General features: G+C 39.3%; 2 protein-coding genes across 4 annotated transcripts in view; one reads left to right on the forward strand and one right to left on the reverse strand.

Annotated features, from left to right (window-relative positions):
* Nucleotides 1-7071, forward strand: part of stx8 (syntaxin 8) — a 182519-nt gene extending 175448 nt beyond the window's left edge. For both annotated transcript variants that reach the window (XM_080208888.1, XM_080208889.1), the window contains exon 8: nt 5981-7071. In XM_080208888.1, the coding sequence (XP_080065014.1) occupies nt 5981-6048 (68 nt within the window). In that variant the 3' untranslated portion in view covers nt 6049-7071. The remainder of the gene's footprint in view (nt 1-5980) is intronic.
* Nucleotides 7072-11559: 4488 nt separating this feature from the next.
* The window catches only part of ntn1a (netrin 1a), a 163706-nt gene continuing 154218 nt past the window's right edge, over nt 11560-21047 (reverse strand). For both annotated transcript variants that reach the window (XM_080208891.1, XM_080208890.1), the window contains one exon: nt 11560-13865. In XM_080208891.1, the coding sequence (XP_080065017.1) occupies nt 13537-13865 (329 nt within the window). In that variant the 3' untranslated portion in view covers nt 11560-13536. The remainder of the gene's footprint in view (nt 13866-21047) is intronic.

The following is a 21047-nucleotide window of genomic DNA, read 5'->3' on the forward strand; positions in this document are numbered from 1 at the left end:
TTGGCGCCAACATGACTGAAACACAGTTACTATCGTGTCATTATACACTCACTATGGTTAAGTGTTGATGTGTCATTAACTTGTATTAAATATTTACTTCACAGCTAACATGGGCTTAAATATTTGTGTGACTTGATGTGAATGCAATTACACCTCATAACGTTGAGTTTTTTTTTGCCGGATTGCACATTCAGGTTCATCAAATCTGTTGGATTATTAACCAGAGATCAACCTGTGTCAAGGGTGTTAATCTCTTACTTTAAGAAATACAATACTGGAGATTTCAAAGAATTCTATCAGGTGTTAAATGAACAACCAAGAATCAAAAATTGGAACACAAAGTCAAAGACATGACCCTAAAGTGCATTCATTTGAACGACAGAACATTCAAAAATCCTCCAAATGGTGAATTACTCATGTAGTAGTGCTGTCATGGAATAAAGTGAAGCCCAAAGACTTCTTTGTTGGGAATCAGTAAATCAAAAAATATCAACAAAACTCCTTTAAGCATGTTTGTCAATAATGGTGAAATATGGACAGAACCCAAGGGACATTGTTGTCTCCATAGCTTTGCAGTGACATGGGGTATTTTGGAGAAGGGAAACAAAGCATTAATTAATTGAAGTGCCTGAAACTTTTCCAATAATTTCAAACAAATACAGCACAATTTGTTTTAAGAGCTTTGGTGCATTGATTGTGTCTTAAAAGTGCACAGTTTCTCCTACCTTTAATTGTCCTTGGAAACCTTCTGTCCTGGTGGCACGTGGAGTCCAAGGAACATAATATAGGAGGAGTGTCAGTTTCTGGTTATGCCAAGGCTAACTGTAAATAGAGATAATTATATAATTACAGTTATTGCACCGAAAAGAGATGCAAAAGGCATATTGAATTGCCTAAAATAGCTCACTCGCTTAATACTTTGTAAGTGTTGCCTTTCTAATTGATGGAAACAGTTATGGGAGATTGTATGCTTCTTGAAATTCTGTCCAACCCTCCAGTATTCAGTTGACGTTGAGGTTGAGGATAGTTTAGGTTATAGTTTCTGGCTGAGAGTGAATAAATACAACCTATAACTATTATTCCAACTATATAATTTGTTTTCTGTTGCTAACGAGGCAGTGTTTTTTTTTAAAGTACGCTGTAAAGTGGAGCCCACTTCAGGTTTTGCTGTTTTCTGATGAGGAGTTGTCTGTTGTTTTGCACAGAATAAATGATAGAGTGGGAGTGTGTGAGAAGCCAGGAATACTTTCAGCTGTATTGGTGGACTAACGATAGGAAATCGTGAGGACCCAGCAACAGTGACACATTTAAAAAAAAATTTTGTAAAACAGACCTGAATGATGCTTTGTTTCTGGTGATGTTAAGTGGGCAAATGCAGTGTGTTGAACACACTATTATATGTAGGCGGGCAGATTAACTTGCTTTGCTGATCTGTGTGATACATTAATGTGGGCAGGGAAATAAGAATTTCTTTTTAGAATAATTATCCAAACACTGCTGTTGAGAAGATAATGACTAAATCTTCCAAGGAGCACCAATCACCATCAGATTTCCACTCCACCTTTCCTTTTTTTGCACTAAGATGGACTTCTGCATTTCTGACCTGAAATTTCGAATCAGGCACTTCTGAAATGTGGAGCTTACCTATTCTGGAAACCTGTGTTTGTGGAGCAAGATTGGCAGGGGTGACCAAACCCTACCCCTTTTTTATTGCACTTATGTTAAGTAGAGAGTTTAAAGGTCCCAAAGCTTCTTTGGGAAGCTCCAGAGGGAAGATAAGTATGTTGGGTGAAGGGAGTAGGTGGCAGGTGGGTAGGTTGGAGTTCGGGTGGCAGGTTGGTGGGTGAGGTGAAAGGATGGCAGGTGAGTGGGTGTGGGGTAGGGTGGCAAGTGGTAAGAGTATAGCCTGGCAGGTGGATGGCTGAACTGGTAAGATGACTCAGAGGTTGGAGGGAGTAGAGTGATTAGATGGGTTTGGTAGTGGTCTGGTAGTTGGGCCAAGGATAGTTGGGTGGTCACGGAGGTGACGTGGGTAGTGGGGTTGGGGGGGCAAGCTGTCTTGGGCATGGCTGGTAGACGGGATGTCCAATGGGAGTTGGGGGCTCAGTAACATAGGCTATTCAGGAGTTAGAACTAAACTGAATCCTTTTAACTTTTGCCTGGATAACTGTTTTGCTAAGTGAGTCAAAACCATCCGAAGTATCCGATTCCGTAATTCATGAGTTTCAGATGGTTCCAAACACAGGGAAGTTGCCCATCTGAACTTCCAAATTTTTCGTAGTCTGGGGTACCAAGAACCAGAGATCAGGAACTCTGGTTCAGTATTTTACAGGGAATATAAAATCTACAAAGCAATGCATTGTTTGTTACACAAGAAGGAGTTAGACTGCTTCAATTGGTAAATATAGCTTCTGGATTTTGTAATGTTTTAAAAACTTCCTTGAAAGATAATCTTACAGCACTGTCAATTATTTATTTGTATAACATGGATTCAAAGTGTAAATTTAGAGTGTAAGGTAGTAAGAAAGTGTAGCAATTTAAAAAAATATATAAAGCTACTCACAGACTTTGAAGGATGCTGAGGAAATCAGTATTGCCTGGGAAGTGTTGGAAAGAACTCAGTTGAAAGGAAATGTTTTAGAGGAACTAAAGAGAAGCTGAAATTTAATAAAGAGCTGACATTTTACTGATGGATATGATTAGTTGTGGTGGTGGACTGGAGGGTAGCCATACCTGGTACTGGAGTTTTCTCAAACAGGTTTTAGAATTCTATCCATGGAATCTGTCAAATAAAGAATAAAATGTGAAGTGGGCTTTAAGCTGCTTGACAAATTCACTATCATCCTAAACTGAGAAGAAAATGTTACTGACAATCATTGGTATTTTAGGTGGTATTTCCCACCCCTTTCCTGTACTCAGTCTCCCTACCCAAAACACTTCTAGCTAACTCTGAAGTTTGACAGATGACCTGTTCCTGGGTCTCTACCAATTCATTCCAAACTCACTGCAGGGGACAGCACAAATGCAGCATGTCAAACAAGCCATGTACTCGTGACTTGGTAACATACGTGAAGACAGTTTGTATGGGGGGATAATTGCATTGGAGGGTAAGAAAATAGCGGAATGGACTGTGCATGCTCCAGCATCCAATATATTTTTTCATAAAATGGTGATTCCGTATGCTGTACACATAATAATGCTAAAAAGTAGTGCCACAGTCCCATCCACCCTTGCTTTGCGCCTCACCACTAGCGCGGTCTCCGCTTTTTTTGTCCTGCTTCTGGTTTGATCCACCAACAGTCGCTCTTTGTTTATTGGGCATACGGCATGGGGGTGAGCTGCAATTTAATTGTCCTCCATCACTGAACCCTTGTCCCATTGATAACCCATACAAGCCAGTACTTTCAATGCCTGCACTATTTGTTTTCTGCAGATTTTGTCCCCGCCGATTGTTTAACTTATCAGCAGCCTGGCCACGGGTCACAAAATAACCAAACCATGGTGTAAAAGATAGTTCATCCAATCACCTTTATGTTTTTGGTAGCCATTCTCACACATTCAGTCTTTGTTTGTGTGCAGCCAACCCGACGCTTTCCTCATTGTTTTCCACCTTTTCAGTATGCAAGTTTATTTAGGGAGACCAGGTGTGCAGTTATTTCCATTTGTTTTTTCTTGTCTTTTTCGGAGGAATGGAGGGTTTGTGTAACCTTTCAGTTTTCTTTGCCTGCATTTTTGAATGCTTGCCTTCTGAATTCTTGAAACAGCCAACCTTCTCCCTGCATCCTTTTTTGTAGTTTTGCACACATTTAGACGCAGTCTGCTCACAGTCGTGCATTTTTGTAAAACAGAAATTGAGCAAGTTGTAAACATTTTGTCAAGCCCTTGTAATTTGGGTTCTTCAATTTTTTGCATCGAGCTCTCGTTTTCACATTCCATTTTTGTTTGAATTCCCAGGAAGTTTTCAGTGTTCTGAAGGCTTTCTGTTGAAAGCTGGCGGCAGGAGAAGTTGACACTATATTTTCCAAGAGAGAACTGGGGGAGAAAAATACATTTTTGCAAATGGCACATTTATTCATTTTGTCTATTTTTCATTTTTTATTAGCTTTTTCTCTGTTGTATGGATACTTTTTAATTGGAGAAGGCGGAGACATTGTGGTATTGTCACTGGATGAGTAACCCAAGCACCCCGGGTAATGCACTGGGGACCCGGGTTCAAATCCCAGCATGGCACATGATGAAATTTGAATTCAATTAAAACCTAATGATAACCATGAAACCATTGTTGTAAAGAAGCTCATCTGGTTTACTAAGGCCTTTTAGGAAAGGAAATCGACATCTTTACCTAGTCTGGCCTACACGTGACTTCAGAACCACAGCAACATGGTTAACTCTTAAATGCCCTCCGAAAATGGCCTAGCAAGCAAAGGGCAAATGACACCCACGCCCCATAAATGAACAAAAAGTAAAATGGTCGATAGTGTGAAAGAGCACCATACAGATCATATCCGGCGCCATCTCTGTATCTAAGTGAGAGGCATGCAAAATCAGATCATTTTCTACCATAAAGTTTGTGCTTGCAATGATGTTTGTTCCTTCCTTCCTTATTCATCTGTGGACTGGGTTGCAAAGATGTGAAAGAACAGTTGGTCCCTTTACTTGGTGACTCTGGTAAACACCCTCTCATTTTATCTCTATTTATGCATTGTGGCTCCCTCACAAGAAGGAGAAGAAAATATCATGATGGTGACCCACCATCACCCAATTGTAATGACTGCTTTGTGATACCACCTCAATGGGAATTCTAAAATACATTTAGTCACATGTAAGTGTACATTTTTGCAGATGTTCATTGATTCTCCCTGAATTTTAGAATTTTAATCTTTAGGGTGATAAACCCTAAATCTTGACTATGATTGCCATCACAAAATCCTGGAAAGATAAGTTGGGCGCTGCAACTTATTACTGATACGCAAAGTATTTTAATTGAGCATCAATATTTATAAAAGTTTCAAAGACTATAAAATATGTTTATGCAATTTTCGAACGATAAACAGAAATCATGACATAAATATTGATTTAATGGCATTGATATTTCACTGAAAAGGTACTGATGTCATTACTTTGTTCCCAGTTTATGGTACAAGTATGTCAGCAAATTACATAATTTTATGATTCATCACTCTCAATCTTGCAATATTCATTTGGCCTGATCTAAATTTGATTACTTTGCCCTGTTCCCCAAATTATTATGTTAAGACAGATTGTCAAGCAGAAGTAATTGAAAAAGCAGGAAGTTATAAATTGGAAGTCAGTGGGACTGAAGTTTGAAAATGCTGAGGAAACAATTTCTGTTTAATTGAACCATCTTTTTAGCTGTTGTCATTAGTGTTCCTGGATGGCATGGTGGTACAGTGGTTAGTAGTGCTGCTTCAGAGTGCCCGGGACTTCGGTCCAATTCCAGGCTTGGGCCACTTTCTGTGTAGAGTTTATGTGTTCTTCCTGTGTCTGTGTGGGTTTCCTCCGGGTGCTCCAGTTTCCTCCCACGTTCTGAAAGACGTACTGGTTAGGTGCAGTGACCCGGACTGCAGCGACGAGGGGAATTTCACAGTAACTTCATTGCAGTGTTAATGTGAGCCTTACTTGTGACTGATAAATAAACTTTAAAAAAATTTGGGATGAAAATGTTGGCATCAAAATGTATTTACAAGTCTCCAAGTCAGTTTGTGCAATCTTGTAGTCATAGGCTTGTTATGTTTTTGTGTAAAATTTCCAAAAACAGATTGCAACAATGTCACAATGAACTCGTACAGTTTTTATTACGAGTCTTTTGTGACAGTGATGAAGGGCAGATAATGACTGTTAGGTGCAGCGACTTTCATACAGTTTGGATTAGGTGTTGTGCTTTTTGAAATTGTAAAAAATGCCTTTTGTTGAATATATGCAATGAAATATAAATGAATGATCTTTTCTTTTATTGTAGGAATGCTAGTGGTTATTGTATTGCTGCTGATTGCCATTGTTGTGGTTGCTGTCTGGCCAACAAGTTAATGAAGCAGTACCAGCACAGAACTACTGTCCTCGAAGAATATGGATTAGACACTAAGACTGAGAAGTGAGCAACATGTTCTTCCTGAGATCACCAGGATGAGATTGGAATAAGTAGTCCTAATGCAGCAGCGGAATATGTTTTAATGTGTTTAATGTGCTATTCTATTATCTGACACTCGGATTAAGTCAAGATTGAAACAAACTCATTTATCTCATTTCTTACAGTACAATTTCTATTTCTGATTTTATTTTCTGCCTTAAATTCAAAAATTAGGGTTGTAATTCTGAGTTGCTGAGTAATGTAGCATCTATGGCCTGTGACTAATAGCTTCTAGTTATCTTAGAGTTCTGAGCATTTTACAGCCTCTTACAGTTCCTCAATCTGCATGTACATATTCTTTTATCTTTAAAAAAATTGAGGAACACTCTGAATTTCAGCACTTTATATTTTTGGTTTAGCTTCAGCAAGGGAAGCATTGTATATTGATTAAATACAGAGAAGATTGTTTAAATGAAGTAAACAGTTAACTAATAGCATGCTTAAAACAGTTTTACTTTGTTTTGTTACTTCTGTTCTCTCATTCCCCTTTGCTGTATTTTCCGATTATAATTTTATTTCTGTTTAAATGAGGTGGCCGTGATTATTTAAAATCCTCAAACAGCCTTGTTCAATAAGGCAGTTTCTAATGGCTCACATTATTGCTCTCCTTTCCCAGGGAAAATGCTTTTCTCATTGCCCGTGAGGTCAGTGAAGGGGCTCTTGGTAGGGCACAGGGAGTGTGTGCTATCTCACTGCCTGTAAACAGTGTTACTGTTCACACGCTTTCGTGAAATTGAAACTTGGAACAAATTGCTTTCAGTGTGGAAATTCCAATCTAGCAGAGCCTAATTACAAACCAATTCTCTATAATTTGGTGACATTTTATTGTCTTCGCTTTTACGTTTTTATGCATTCAACTTTTATAAGCATTTAGTAAAAGTATTTGCAATAATGGCCAGTAAATAAAATATTTTTCAACTATTTTTACTCGGTGTCTTTTATGTATAGTGGCTAACTTGGTCATATTATTCAAATTCAAGACGTGCACAACACCAGTTTTAAATCTTTGGTTAAAATTTTTATTTTCTTTGTTAAAGACAGAGATTTCTCACTGTGTTGCCAAAGATACTGGGGCCACCCATTTATCTGTATGCAGTTTTTGAGATTCCTAGGCTTTTGCTAGGAAGCATAACTTCTGATTATAAGGAATTTGGCAACATTCACAAAACTCTTTTTTTCCTTCTTCAAAGCTGACCCAGACAGTGTTCAACATTCTTGCAGGCTAAAGCAAACTTTGAACTGTTTTCCTGGGCTGAGGACAACGGTGAGAATTTAAGGTGGCCTGAGAAGTTTGGTCCATCTGTTTACCTATTTAAGAGCCTACAAGAAAATGTGAACAAAGAGCAAGCAGCTTCTCTGACAGAAGAGGTTCTGCTCCCAGCACGCACACCTCTGATTTGTGCTTTCTTAAATACAAGGCGGGGGGGGTCATCCTTGCAAAATACAAAAGGATAGCAACAATGGGATGATTTATCAGGGAGTAAATTTTAGTTGAGGATAAGGCAGCCTGAGTAAATCAGTTCAGTTACACCGTTTGGCCTCAGTCATGACGAATCTACTTATTTCAGTTTAATTTGCTTGTTTTGATTGTTATCGTAACTGATAGGAATGTACTTATTTACGTAAGTTTCAGAAAATGAACAGTAAATAAGTTTGGTCGGTAAAAATTAAATTTAATGACTATTTCTTTTATCCTGTTCCCTGACCACCATCACTGAACCGGGGTTATGTTGGAACGTTTCAAGCGATTTGTGTGGATGGTAAAGTCGTTTAGGGTGGCTTTTTAAGCAGGCAAACTTTTATTTCTTGACCTTGGGTGGAAAACACATATTTGTTAAATCATTTGAGACCTATGAGAGGTTAAACGGAAAATGTTATGGAATCTTTCAAATTATCATATTGAAACTTTCTCAAAACAGATTTAATTCCTGTTTGTTTTGTTGTGTGAGATATCTTCTCAACGGGATTTTAATAAAAACAAACATTTTGCCTGATTTGCATATGACAATTGCTCTCTTCTGTGAGGCTAACAATACCATTACAAAAGAATTTCTGAAAATTAATTATCATTGTTACTATATGAGGTCACGAGAGAACAAGTAGTGTACTAGTGATAATCTGAAAATCAGGTGATACCCTGTAAAACTACAATGCAGTTTAAATAGAATCATAGAATCCCTGCAGTGCAGGAAGAGGCCATCCAACTCATCGATCCTGCACCGACTCCGAAAGAGCATCCCCCCCAAGTCCTCCCTTCTGCCTTACTCCTTGCATTTACCATGGTAACCCCCCTAACCTACACATCTTTAGACACTTCTTTCGATTTGATTTCATTGTCACATCTGTTGGAATATAGTGAAAAATATTATTTCTCACGTACTATACAGAAAAAACATATCATTTATAGAGTACATAGAAGAGAAGGAAAGGGGAGAGTGCAGGATATAGCGCTACAGTCACAGCTAGACTGTGGAAAAAGATCAGCTTAACATATAGTAGGTCCATTCAAAAGTCTGATGGCCGCAAGGAAGAAGCTGTTCTTGAGGTGGTTGGTTCATGATCTCAGACTTTTGTATCTTTTTCCCGACAAAGAAGGCAGAAGAAAGTGTGTCTGGGATGCATGGAGTCCTTGATTATGCTGGCTTGCTTGATGGACTGGGCTACATTCACAACTCTTTGGAGTTTCTTGTGGTTTTGAAGAGAGCAGGAGCCGTACAAGCTGTGATAGGAAAGAATGCTTTAGATGGCGCATCTGTAAAAATTGGTGAGAGTCGTGGCAGACATGCCGAATTTCCCTAGCCTCCTGAGAAAGTAGAGGCTTTCTTAACTTTAACATCGACGTGGAGGGACCAGGACAGGTTGTTGGTGATCTGGGCGCTTAGAAACTTGAAGCTCTTAACCATTTCCACTATTGATATAGACAGGGGCATGTTTTCCACTATGCTTCCTGAAGTCGATGACTATCTCCCTCATTTTACTGACATTGAGGGAGAGATTATTGTCATTGCACCATTTCACCAGATTCTCTATCTCTTGGGGAACTTATCATGGCCAATCCACCCGACCTGCAAATCTTTGGACGGTGGGAGGAAATCCATGTCGACACACAGAGACTCCACAGAGTTATCCAAGGCTGGAATTGAACCTGGGTCCTTGGTGCTGTGAGGTAGCAACGCTAACTGTTGTACCAGCATGCTGCCCCTAATACTTATAAATAAGTTGTATTAGCTAATTAAATTTGCAGGATTCAATATTTAAGCCGATGTAGTATAAATTTCTACATCAGAATTTTAGTATAGGGCCTGGTCTTTTCCAGTGAGGGAATGAATTCTGCTTTAGTTTATTTCACCTTTTTTCCCCTTTTTTTAATAATACGAGAATGTGACAGTATAAATTGAGAACAAAAGTTAAAATCTTACATATTTTACCAAGGCATAGTCGGCGAAATTACCAAACCTAATTAACTTAGCAGTTTTATCTAAAAGAAACCAAAAGAACAAATTGTACCAAGCCAGATTGTACACTCAATCTATTCCCTTTTTGTCCCCTTGGTTGCAAGTTATCACGTGAAACTGAATAGACCATGAATACAAAAGTTAAAAGAAATTACAAAACAATTGTCCAATGTTTTCAAATTTTATAGCTTGACTAATTTTATTGGAAGTTGGGCATTGCCAAGATTTTTTTTTCATTTTTCTAATTTTGTTCCCTTTAAATGACCAGTGCTGGAAGGCAACAACTCTAGCTCGAACTCCATGGACAATGGTGACTTTCCATTAGCTTAGCTAAATAGCTATTGATTGTGTATAAGGCTTGATACCCAAGACTGAAAGGGAGAATTGTTGTGGTCACAGTTTGTAGCAATGTAGTAACCATGTTCTGTTTGAATGCAGCCATGATGTCATTATACAAAGCAAACAAAAAAATTCTCCCCCAAAGTGTCAGTGTTTTTTGACTCGTGGGCCATAACAGCCGAATCTGGCCCGAACACGTGCCTTTCCAATAGGATGTCAACAACATACCCCTACCACCAAGAACTATCATTTGTCTGGAACCTTTACACTGGAAAATGTCTTGCAGCATTTCACAGAAACGTTAAGAAAAAATAACAACTGCTAAGCCAAAGAAAGGAGGGGTGTCCAAAATCTTAATCAATCTTAAGGAGGATGGGAAATGGAAGGTTTATGGGGAGGGGAAGTCGTGTGAGGCCTAGGCAGTTCAATAGGTCAAAATATCTCAAATAGTATAATGTCAGTTGTACGATTGCATATGTCACATTTTGTGAAGTAAAGGATCTTGCAGGATTTGTTGAACACTATAGTGGAATTTTAGGATTCAGGTGACGTTTGATAAACCATTTAACATTCTCTTTAGGATCTCTTAAACTTTTCCCAATTTTCTTCCCATTTTACTTAACTTTCATTTCAGGCATTGGGCAGAATTTCCCCATCCCGCCCGCCAGGAGAATTGGAGCAGGCAGAGGGTGGACCATGCAATGGTCCCATTGACCTCGGGCAGGATTTTCCAGCCTTGGGTGAGCGTGGCTGGAAAATCTCACCCATTGACTTTTGCTGGGATACAACGTCAGTGACCCCGGAATCTCAACTGTCTTAGCTCTCAACTTGTGAATTCAAGACATGGTCAGTGGGCTATTTGGTTGTGAAACCGTTTGCCCAGCTGAAAGCAGCTAACTCCCTCAGACCAGCAACTGAAACCAGAGGGTTTTTTTCAGCTGTTAATCCACCTGTTTGTGGCAGCCTTATTAACGTACAACAGTTGGACTTATTTCCCATCATCTATTAATCTACATGCATCCCATGTTATTCCATTGACAAATGCAATATTATGTATCTAGGTGCAAAAGCAGCAATTAAAGATCAAACCATACCTGCAATGGTCCACTGTACCTCTCAACAGAATAGATTGCGTCCAGAACAAATTGCTTCCAGTTAATATTTATTTCTAATAATATTAACAGGTTATTTATCTTGTAATATTAATACTAGACCCAAGTAACATTCCTGTAAATTTACCCCTCAATGTTTCTTCTGAGTTTTACAAAGGGAAAACACTTGTAAATCCTGCCAGGTACTGTCCTTTGTGAATTGCACAGGAACAAGTTACAGGACAACACATCCCTGCGTTCAGAAGTATTCATGAATTACTCAAGCTGCACTGTTGTCTTTGATGTTATATGAACCTTTTAACACGCTCTGGAGTATCAGTTGTCTTATGTACATAGCACAGAGAGAATTTTAATCTTTCAAAAGACCTAGATTGTGCAGCCTGGTTCTGTTGCTCGCAGGATTCCATTTCTTTCAATTTTTTAGTGTGGTTTGCACCTTTTGTATATCCAGAATTCACATCAAGAATAATCCACAGCAAGGACTATGTGGTATTGTTTACAAGACTTTATTCAACTGAATTCTGAATTTAATTCTATCAAGTGTGGGTGTTCAGCAGTTATAGTACATGTTCACATCTGGTTCAATTACAGCCATCTAACAACCAAAAAAAATCCACAAATTTTATGCGTAATTAAATATATTCATATATAATAATGATAATATATTAGTATGCATTGTAGGAAAACATTGCAAACTATGCAATGACCATAACTAAACAACATTTACAGTTCAACTTATTAACAGGTAAATGCAGAGCCCGACAGGTCTGTGTAACAGGGGAAAGAGTCAGAATAAAGTCTACGTTAGCTGGAGTATGGCTGAACTGATATAAAAGTCTTTATCCAGAACTACATTACATCAATATAAACACACTTCCAATTATGTCAGTCTTATAGTCATCATGCGCTAACCTTGATGATGTTTACCCTGTTACAAAACTCATTCATTTCTTCAGTACCTCTTATGTTTAGACTAAGAATTCAATTTTTATGCAGTATCTTGAAGTGGTAATATGTGACTGGTTTAATGTTAGTTTCTTCTACTTTATATTTTTTAGTCTGCTGCTGTGATTGATTAGAGACAGAGCTGTGCACACTTGTTAACAGGGTCACAGCAAAGGCAAGGGTCATATGTGCGACCTGAGTTGGTTGCTTGATGGAGATACTGATCAGCAAGGTTGAGATGTCACCTTGCCCCAATGGAACTGGAATTGGTCACTGGAACAAGCAGTAAATCATTGCCTGTAATCATCTACACAGTTACAAAAAGATGTAGGTGTGAAGTTTACTGTGTAGGCGATGGATCAGAACCAACAGGCCTGTCGGGTGTGGGAAGAGGAATCAGGTACATTCCCTAGTTGTAGTCTTAACAAAAAAGTTATATTTCCTGTCGAGAGGACTTTCAAATCTATCCAAGGCTTTTAACCAAGTACTAACTATACAAATAGAAACTTTAATGAATTTGACTATATGTTAAGGTTTTGAAGAGGGATACAAGAACCAAGTGTCAGTGAATTTATTTTTCTGTTCTTGTGCGGTGATTCTGTGAACCTGTAACAGAATTCATTTGAAAAGAAAATATAGCTTTATTTCAGTAGCGTTATACTGAAAGAGTTTTTTTTCTCTATTTAAAAGATTTTTTTTTGAGCATTAATTTGATTTGGGGCTGTTTCGCTGCCAGTCTTTTTTGTAGATTGTGAATGAATTCAACGTAATCTCAATTCATCTATAAAATAGGTGCACAACAGGCTTGGGGAAATTTATCAGATGGGGCATAATCCTTCAATTGTGGGAGCAAAATGTTGCATCCTATATAGGAAGCAGAGCGACTGCCAGCTGAGGACTGAGAAAACACCAGTGAACTTAACAAGTGTGAGATGCATGTCGGTATGAAGTGAAAGCAAGCAAGGGTGTTGTTATGGCACTTTGAAGGCTTTTTAAGTATTTTTTTCTCTCTGTCATATTGTAGTACGGAATATAATTTCCACATTGATTGCCAAAGGCTGCTGTCTTGGTAGACCTGCTTACGATATAGCGCACTAAGTATTGTGCCGGTTGTAAACTGGGCTGGGGAAGAAGATTCCAACTGAAACATTTTGGGTTAACTATGCAGCTAAAAAGTTAACAGCTTAAGTTGGGATCAAACCAGTCTTGGCATGACTCCCAGCAATTGTCCAACATGGTCAGTTTGAGATGTTGTGCCCCTTTTAACAAAATTCGTACTGCTTTATGCAGAGAAGAGCAACTGTGAAAGGATTTTGGTTGTGAATCAAATGTCCTTCATTTCAGAACATTTGGAGCTGTTGTGTAAAGAGTAGTCCATCTTTTGTTTTGTATTCTTGTTTATTTTTGAATTTGAAATCAGCATGAGGTGCAAACTTGGCAATTCAAAAATCCCAAACTGCTAGATGAGTTCCTTCACAAGTTCCTAATTTTATCCTAACATCGGTTCCTGCTCACAAACAAGCAGCACAGTCTCTCTTTACGCCTTCTTGCACTTGCCTTTCTTCTCCCTCTGTTGAAACTTTCGCAGCCTCCTTGCCCACGTGTCCCTCCATTGTATCACCAAGCTGGTTTTGTTCGCTACAACCCCATTCTGGTCAGGAGAGTCCTCATCGTTGCCCAGGAGGAGGTACTTCTTCCCCGTTTTTATTTTTGGGCACTTGCAGGCTACATCCTTTGAGCGCACCCAGAGGAACTGGTCACCACGTCGTATCCGTTTTACCCCTTGTTTGTAGACTGATATGATATTCACTGTAAACTTCCACCATTCGCCAGCTTTCTCTGCCTTCAAGATGTGAGCCTGAACAGCTGCAATAACAAAGAAAAGAACAGAAGAATATTTAAGCTGTCCCACGCATTAAACATTGCATCAAGTAAATTATTCACACCTCAAATGCAGCTCAAGGCCTGAGCTTTAACCCCATTTGTTTAGATGACCACTCATTATTATCGTGGTAACAGTTTCCATAGTATATGGGGCAGGGAAGATATAGCGAGTCTTGGTGCTATGAAATAAACTTGACAAGGGAAACTGATTAATGTTTGACAGAGGATATAATCAAAACCTTAGAAACCAATTTTCTTCCTGGCCCAAGTACAAGACGTTTAATCTGACATGGTTGTGAATCACTCTTAATCAACGCAGTAAAAATGCTGGATCGTGGAAAGAAAGGGGAGAAAACTGATCATACTTCAGAATATCTCCAACCCTCCTGCTCCAAAGGTTAAGAACTGTTAAACTGGAAGCTAATTAGAAAGCCGAGAACAAGTGATTGTTTATATCTAAGGAAATTTACTGTGTGCTGTTAGTTGTCAAACAGTAGTTCATAATGCGCTTACATTCCTTTAGTTGCACATGTGAGAACCATAAAGCAGATTTCAATGGCAGTTTGTCACTGTCTATGCTCTCTGCTGCCCTAGTCATTTGCCTTTGTGTCACACATTCTTATGCTCTCTGCCTGTCGTTCAGTATTCTAAAGTTGCTTTTTTTCCCCTTCTAAACAATACCAGTTAAGTGTATTCCACTTGCACTTGAGTTATGGTAAACGAACCTTAATATTAAATATAAGAACTTTATAAGTTGCCATGTCAAGTTCCTTGTTATTGAGCAACAGTTCTATCCATATCTTATGATTAAATTAAAACTTCATGGACTGCATAGAAGCATCAAATATTGAGTCCATTCTTTCCAACTGCTGTAATATTTTCTGGTTTAGCACCAACCTGGTGAGTACTTCCAGCTTGGACCTTGAGTATTCTTGACATCTCAGTGCTTTGTGTCTGTTTTAATATCATTCTGCATGTTTAGAGATTTTCTGAAGCAGCATATTTTAAAAATTGCCTTTGCAAATAATTCTGATTAATTTCTGCTGACTTCAGCTTCTAACTGGCTGCTCCTGTTGAGATTTTAAGTCAAATAACCAGCAGCAATATCTTCATGAGAGAGCTGGTCTAAAGGAGTTTCAGAATCCAGAGGCTAAAGAGCAGTTAATTAACATCAACGATAACTATCCTCGTTTGCTTCAGCATTCTCCTGTTTAGCGATGCATTCAAGACAGTGTCAGAAATGATGTTCACATAAAAATTACAAATACAAATAATAAGCTTGTTCCTTCTCCTTTTAAAAGATGGGCTCACTTCATTACACGGGCTGCGTTTGCTGGTTATAAATACATTAAGCATAGAAGGTAGAATTTCACATTTTCATTTAGCTACGTTATCAAGCTGTGTGGGTTGTTGTTTTAAGACAATTGGAATGAGACAGTCCAGGGTATATTTACTTCCTCAGAACAAAATTAGGGAAAAGACCAAGAAATTTGCATTGTCTTCTGTGCAAATTTTCCCTACTGCTTGATATCAGAAATATGTGATAGTAAAATTAAGCATTCTTCTCGAGTAATCCAGCCAAGAATCAGTGCACCTTCTCTATTGACATCAGGGACACATAACTGTGTCTGTTGTTTGGGGAGTGTGCCAAGACGTATAATTACATCAAGACCCCACAGTCTTTTTCCCGTTTTCTTTTTGTATGTTCAAATTAGTGTGTATGAAGGAAATTTCTAGTCAAGCTAAATGGTGACAGGAACAGCTTACCCCAGCACTGATTTGAGAAATTGGTGATGGGGAAATCCCAGTAACTGCTAGGAAGAATGGGGCAGTATGGTGGCACAGTAGTTAGCACTGCTTCCTCACAGTGCCAGGGACCTGGGTTCGATTCCTGGCTTCGCTCACTGTGCAGAGTCTGCACGTTCTTCCCAAATTTGCATGGATTTCCTCTGGGTGCTCCGGTTTCCTCCCACAGTCTGAAAGGTGTGTTGGCCATGCTAAATTCTCCCTCCGTGTACCTGAACTGGAGTGTGGCAACTAGAGGATTTTCACAGTAACTTCATTGCAGTGTTAATGTAAGCCTACTGGTGACACTAATAAATAAACTTAAAAGAATGGACTGCACTCAGAGGGTTAAAGCTGGGAGTTTGAGATCATTCCAACTGCTTTTGTTTATTCACACCAGCATGTTTCTCTGCTGCTGTAAAAGTCTACCACACACCAGTGTACATGCCATCCTTCTGAAAGGGTCTTGTGAGCCTTTGCACTGCTTTTAATTATGATATGTGGCATCATGAAAACAGAACTGCTTCTGACTGATTCAATTGTGCCTCAGTGTTTGGCTCATTGTTGTGGAAAGCAGCGAGGAAGCAGTTCCTCAAACAATTGACCTTTCTCTACGAGAAGAAAAGGAAATCTGCCTAATGCACCAAGGAGCAGGGGAGGTTGGGAAAATGCATTTGGCAGAACTGAGTGGAAGGTAACATCTTGAAAACGGCAGAAGTAATATCATTTTCTGCAAATCAGTTTGGAAAGCTGATCGACCAGGAAGTATTCAGAGTCAGGGTACAGGGATACAAAAAAATTTCAGATCAGGAACAGGCCCTTTGACCCCCAGAGCTTGCACAGACCATACTGCCCGACTGAACTAAAACCCCCTACCCTTCCAGGGACCATATCCCTTTATTCCCACCCTAGACATGTATTTGTCAAGACGCTTCTTAAAAGTCACTATCACAGTGACCAACAGCCATGAAATTAAGAATGTTTCTTTTGGAAAGAAATGTTTCTAGACATCCCTTACAACAGCTCTGTTCTGAAAACATGGCTGAGATGTTTAACCTGAGTTGTTCTTTTGGCATGTTGGAGGAAAAGGATCCAATAAAACATGATGATGGAACCACCCATACGTCAAGTCACACTCCGAACATTTAGATTCTGATAGTCACCCCTTGCGTCCCCACACCATAAGACATAGGAGCAGAATTAGGCCACTCGGCCCATCGAGTCTGCTCCACCATTCAATTATGGCTGATATTTTTCTCATCTCCCTCGATCTATTACTGGAAATAGAAATTAATCACCAAGTGATCACACCGCCATGACTTTCACAGCAATGGGTAACACCTGACTTAATTACGGATCAAATCTCACTCTGCGTCGATAATGTTAACAGGAAATGAATTATCAGCATAAGTATTCTCATGAGGCCGAATGGCCTCCTTCTGCATTATAGGGATTCTAAAATTAGTAAATTGGAATTTGATCTAAGCATGTTCTGGTTTCATAAATGGCTAAGAGTAATTTTCAGCCTTGCCAGAAGTGCTACAATCTGGGTAACTTTTAAGATGCTACATTATTACTGTTCTAATCTGTAGATAAGATATTTTCACATCTTACAAGGACGTTCAGCCGAGTTCTGTGGAAAGTACCAAATTGGATGAAAGACCAAAAGAAAATCAGGCAACATCATTGAGGAAAATGGTGAATTGCAAGTGTGAAAACTTAATGTTGAAAGTGCTTTGTTGTTGAAATGGGAGGACAAGTGACAGATAAAATTTGATGCAGAGAAGTGTGAATTGATTCAATTTCTCCTTGGAGGAGATACGGTTGAGAGGTGATTTGACAAAGACCTTCAAAACCATGGGTGGCCTGGACAGAGTAGAAACTGTTCCAATTGGCGGAAAGATTAAGAATAAGAGGGTACAGATTTAACGTAACTGGAAAAAGAAGCAATGTGATATGAGGAAAAGCTTTTTCACGTAGCAAGTGGTCACGGCCTAGAATGCACCACCAGAGAGTTTGGTGAAGGCTGGGTCAACTAAGTTTTCAAAAGGGAACTGGATCATTATTTAATAAGGAAAAATTTGCAGGACTATAGGCAAAGGTAGGAGAGAGGCACAGGGTGAATTGTTTACTCAGAGGACCAGTACAAATAAAATGGACCGGATAGCCTCTTCCTGTGCTTTATCCATTCTATGATGCTCTGTGTGGACTTCAGCCAGGTCACAGCTCAGAGGCAGCCTGGTTGATCTCAGCAGGGAAGATTTAACCTTGTCCACTTCCTGCCATATGATCATCAGTGGATATCAATGGCAGTGATGCAGGGGTATGTGACCTTGATTGTCCCATGCTCATGACAAAAAACAAACATAAATGAGACCATAATTTCCGTTTAGACGTGGAATCTGATGACCTGTATGAATTCCAAGATAGAAATACACAATGACTGTCCTTGACAATTACACTACCATTTCCAATTGCCAGAGGTGGGGGGGGAGGGTGGGTTTGTGGGAGGAGATCAGATATTGTGGGGTGGGGATAGAAGTCTGGGGGTGGAAATGGAGGTCATGGGGTAGGAGTTTTCAGAGCTTGGGGCAGCACTGTTCAGTGGGGTACATTGATGGCTGGGCTGTGGGCGGTAGGTGGGGAGGAATTCGGGGTGGGAATGGTGGGGAATAACTTGGGGTGATGCAGTTCTGGGTACCTGGGCCAGTCCCATGAGGGAGGGGGGAGGAGACCCGTGAGTGTCAGTTTGGATGTTTGCAATAGTTACCCAGAAGTTAGAGAAGGTTTTAATTCATTGAACTTTTTCTGGGTGTAATCCTGGCAGCACCATCGGAAATTTGTGAATTAAATTCCATTTTCCGATGGTTCCCAATGCAGGACAATTGTTCAGAGGGCATTTGCATTTATGGGAAATCATTGTGCAAATGCTTACCTGGGAACTTTCAAGAGCGATTACTCCAAAACATTTTATCCCCGAAATCCGATGCTGGGGAACTCTGAAGTTATGTCCCAATTAGATACATAAATTCTAAAACCTTTCATTCCAGTGGGGTAATGGTGCTTGGAGGTAGAAAATAAATGAACTTAAAAGTAGATCAGGAAATGAGGATATGAAGTAAGAACTAGGGAGATAAAGCCCATTAAAAGGACTAGACTAATACAACACCGTAATATAAAAACAAGCTCATGATTTACCAAGGATGTTCTATATTTCAATTAAGTAATGTCCAATCTGAATAAGAACACTGCATATGATTTAATGTACTTTCTTCTTTAATTTAATAAAATATATACAAAAAGGAGCCAGTCTAATGTGGGTTCGTACTCTCTGAGTGGTATATAATAGGAATTAAGTGAATTACAAAATCTAGCAGCCATCAGTCATATCACCAGTGTCCAGGTAGATACATTTCTATATAATAGAAGCATAAAAACATAGAATAGTACAGCACAGTACAGGCCTTTCAGCCCTCAATGTTGCGCTGAGCTATGTTCAAACCCAAGATCAAGCTATCCCACTCCCTACCATTCTGGTAAATATAATGGAAGATTGCACCATTATGGAAAGGCAAAACTAAGGCGATTTGCTAATTTAGATTTTGTATAACAAACTAATAGATCTGCTGCTGATTATTGAAGAATCAGGTGAATCCGTGCATTCTGATGTCTTTTTAAAAATTCTTTCACAGGATGTGGCTGTCGCTGGCTAGGCCAGCATTTGCTATTCATTTCTACCTGCCCAGAGAAAGTCTTGGTGAGCTACCTTCTTGAATCACAGCAATCCATGTGATGTAGATACACCCGCAGTGCTGTTAGAAAGGGAGTTCCAGGATTCTGGCCTGGTGACAGTGAAGGAACAATGATATAGTTCCAAGGTGTGTGGCTTGAAAGGGAACTTGCTGGTGGTGGTGTTTGATATTGAAATGCAGTCAAGTTTAACTTTTCACAGTTTATCTTTAAAGGCCAACATTTCAAACTTTGCCTAATTTATTGGTTCAGACATAATTCTACGTAAATATTGTATTCAGAATTAATATCATGCTTATTAATATGCATTGCTTTGAATTTACCAAAGAAATTAAAATCCAAAACTGAAATGTAAGTTCCAAGACTTAAAAATTACCAAGACTTACTATAAAGGATAATTTACAAATATGATTACAGAGATTCTCTTGTTCATTTTTTACCAAATAAGTTTTCCTGAGTTACATTCAAAAAGCCTTACTGTGACTCTTCATGTTTGAAACATTGTACCATCCATTTAGTTCAGTTTCTTTTGAGTCAAGTCCTTTACCTGTTTCTTCTTGCAGCCTCAGTTAAAATTGCCATCTAGTTATGGTCACCTAATTTCAAATTAATTGCCCAACAAGATTATGATTACCCCAAAATCTAACCCAATTCCTAATGAAACCCTTTCTTGGCTTACTGTACCAGTGCCACAAACACTTGTTGGAAATCACTCTGAGCAAACCAGATTAACTGTATTCACCTCCATCTCATGGAACTCTTTCATAGAGTCACAGAATCCTCGCAGCGCAGAAGGAGGCCATTTGGTCCTTTGAGTCTGCACCGACAACAATCCCACCCAGGCTCTATCCCTGAAACTCCACATATTCGCCCTGTAAATCCCTCTGACACTGAGAGACAGTTTAACATGGCCAATCGACCTAACCCGTACACCTTTGGATTGTGGGAGGAAACCAAAGCACCTGGAGGAAACCCACGCAGACGTGGGGAGAATGTGCAAACTCAACACAGACAGTTATCCAAGGCCGGTCCCGGGTCCCTAGAGCTGTAAGGCAGCGGTGCTAACCATTGTGTCGCCGTGGCACCCAATTTCTCTGTGCTTTTAAAAATACCTTCTGATACAACCCTTATAATCATCTGCAAATTTAACAGCTCATCTAGCTTTTATCCTGCCCCTTTCAAAAACAATTACTTGTTGCCCTATGAGTTCTTCGACTCTCTCGATTTATTTTCTTCAGCTTCTTGTACACTGCCTTTCTCATTTCTAGATCTCGCACCACTTTCATTTGACTTCATTTCTCAAACTCCTGAATTGCTTCCTCAGCTCCCTTCTCACTGACATTATCATTTCCATCCCCTCAGCCAAATTGTCCCCTCCTCCCTGCTTTAACTAATCCTGGTGGCAATCGCCTTTATTCCTCAGAATTTATCCTGTTGTCCATCTTCTGTCTTTTTTTCTGCATGCTGTATGCTTTTCCACTCTGGCATATCCTCAGTGTTCTTTCCATTTCCCCAGATAACTCTCCATTTGGTCCCAATGAGTAACAACCTGGAATTTTTAAAAAAATAGCCTTTAAACTTTCTATATCTGTTAAAGTGGGTTGCAATAACCCACTTTAACCCACTGGT

Source organism: Carcharhinus amblyrhynchos, chromosome 21 (genome assembly GCF_965287045.1).
Source record: "Carcharhinus amblyrhynchos chromosome 21, sCarAmb.v2.hapA, whole genome shotgun sequence".
Classification (NCBI taxonomy): domain Eukaryota; kingdom Metazoa; phylum Chordata; class Chondrichthyes; order Carcharhiniformes; family Carcharhinidae; genus Carcharhinus; species Carcharhinus amblyrhynchos.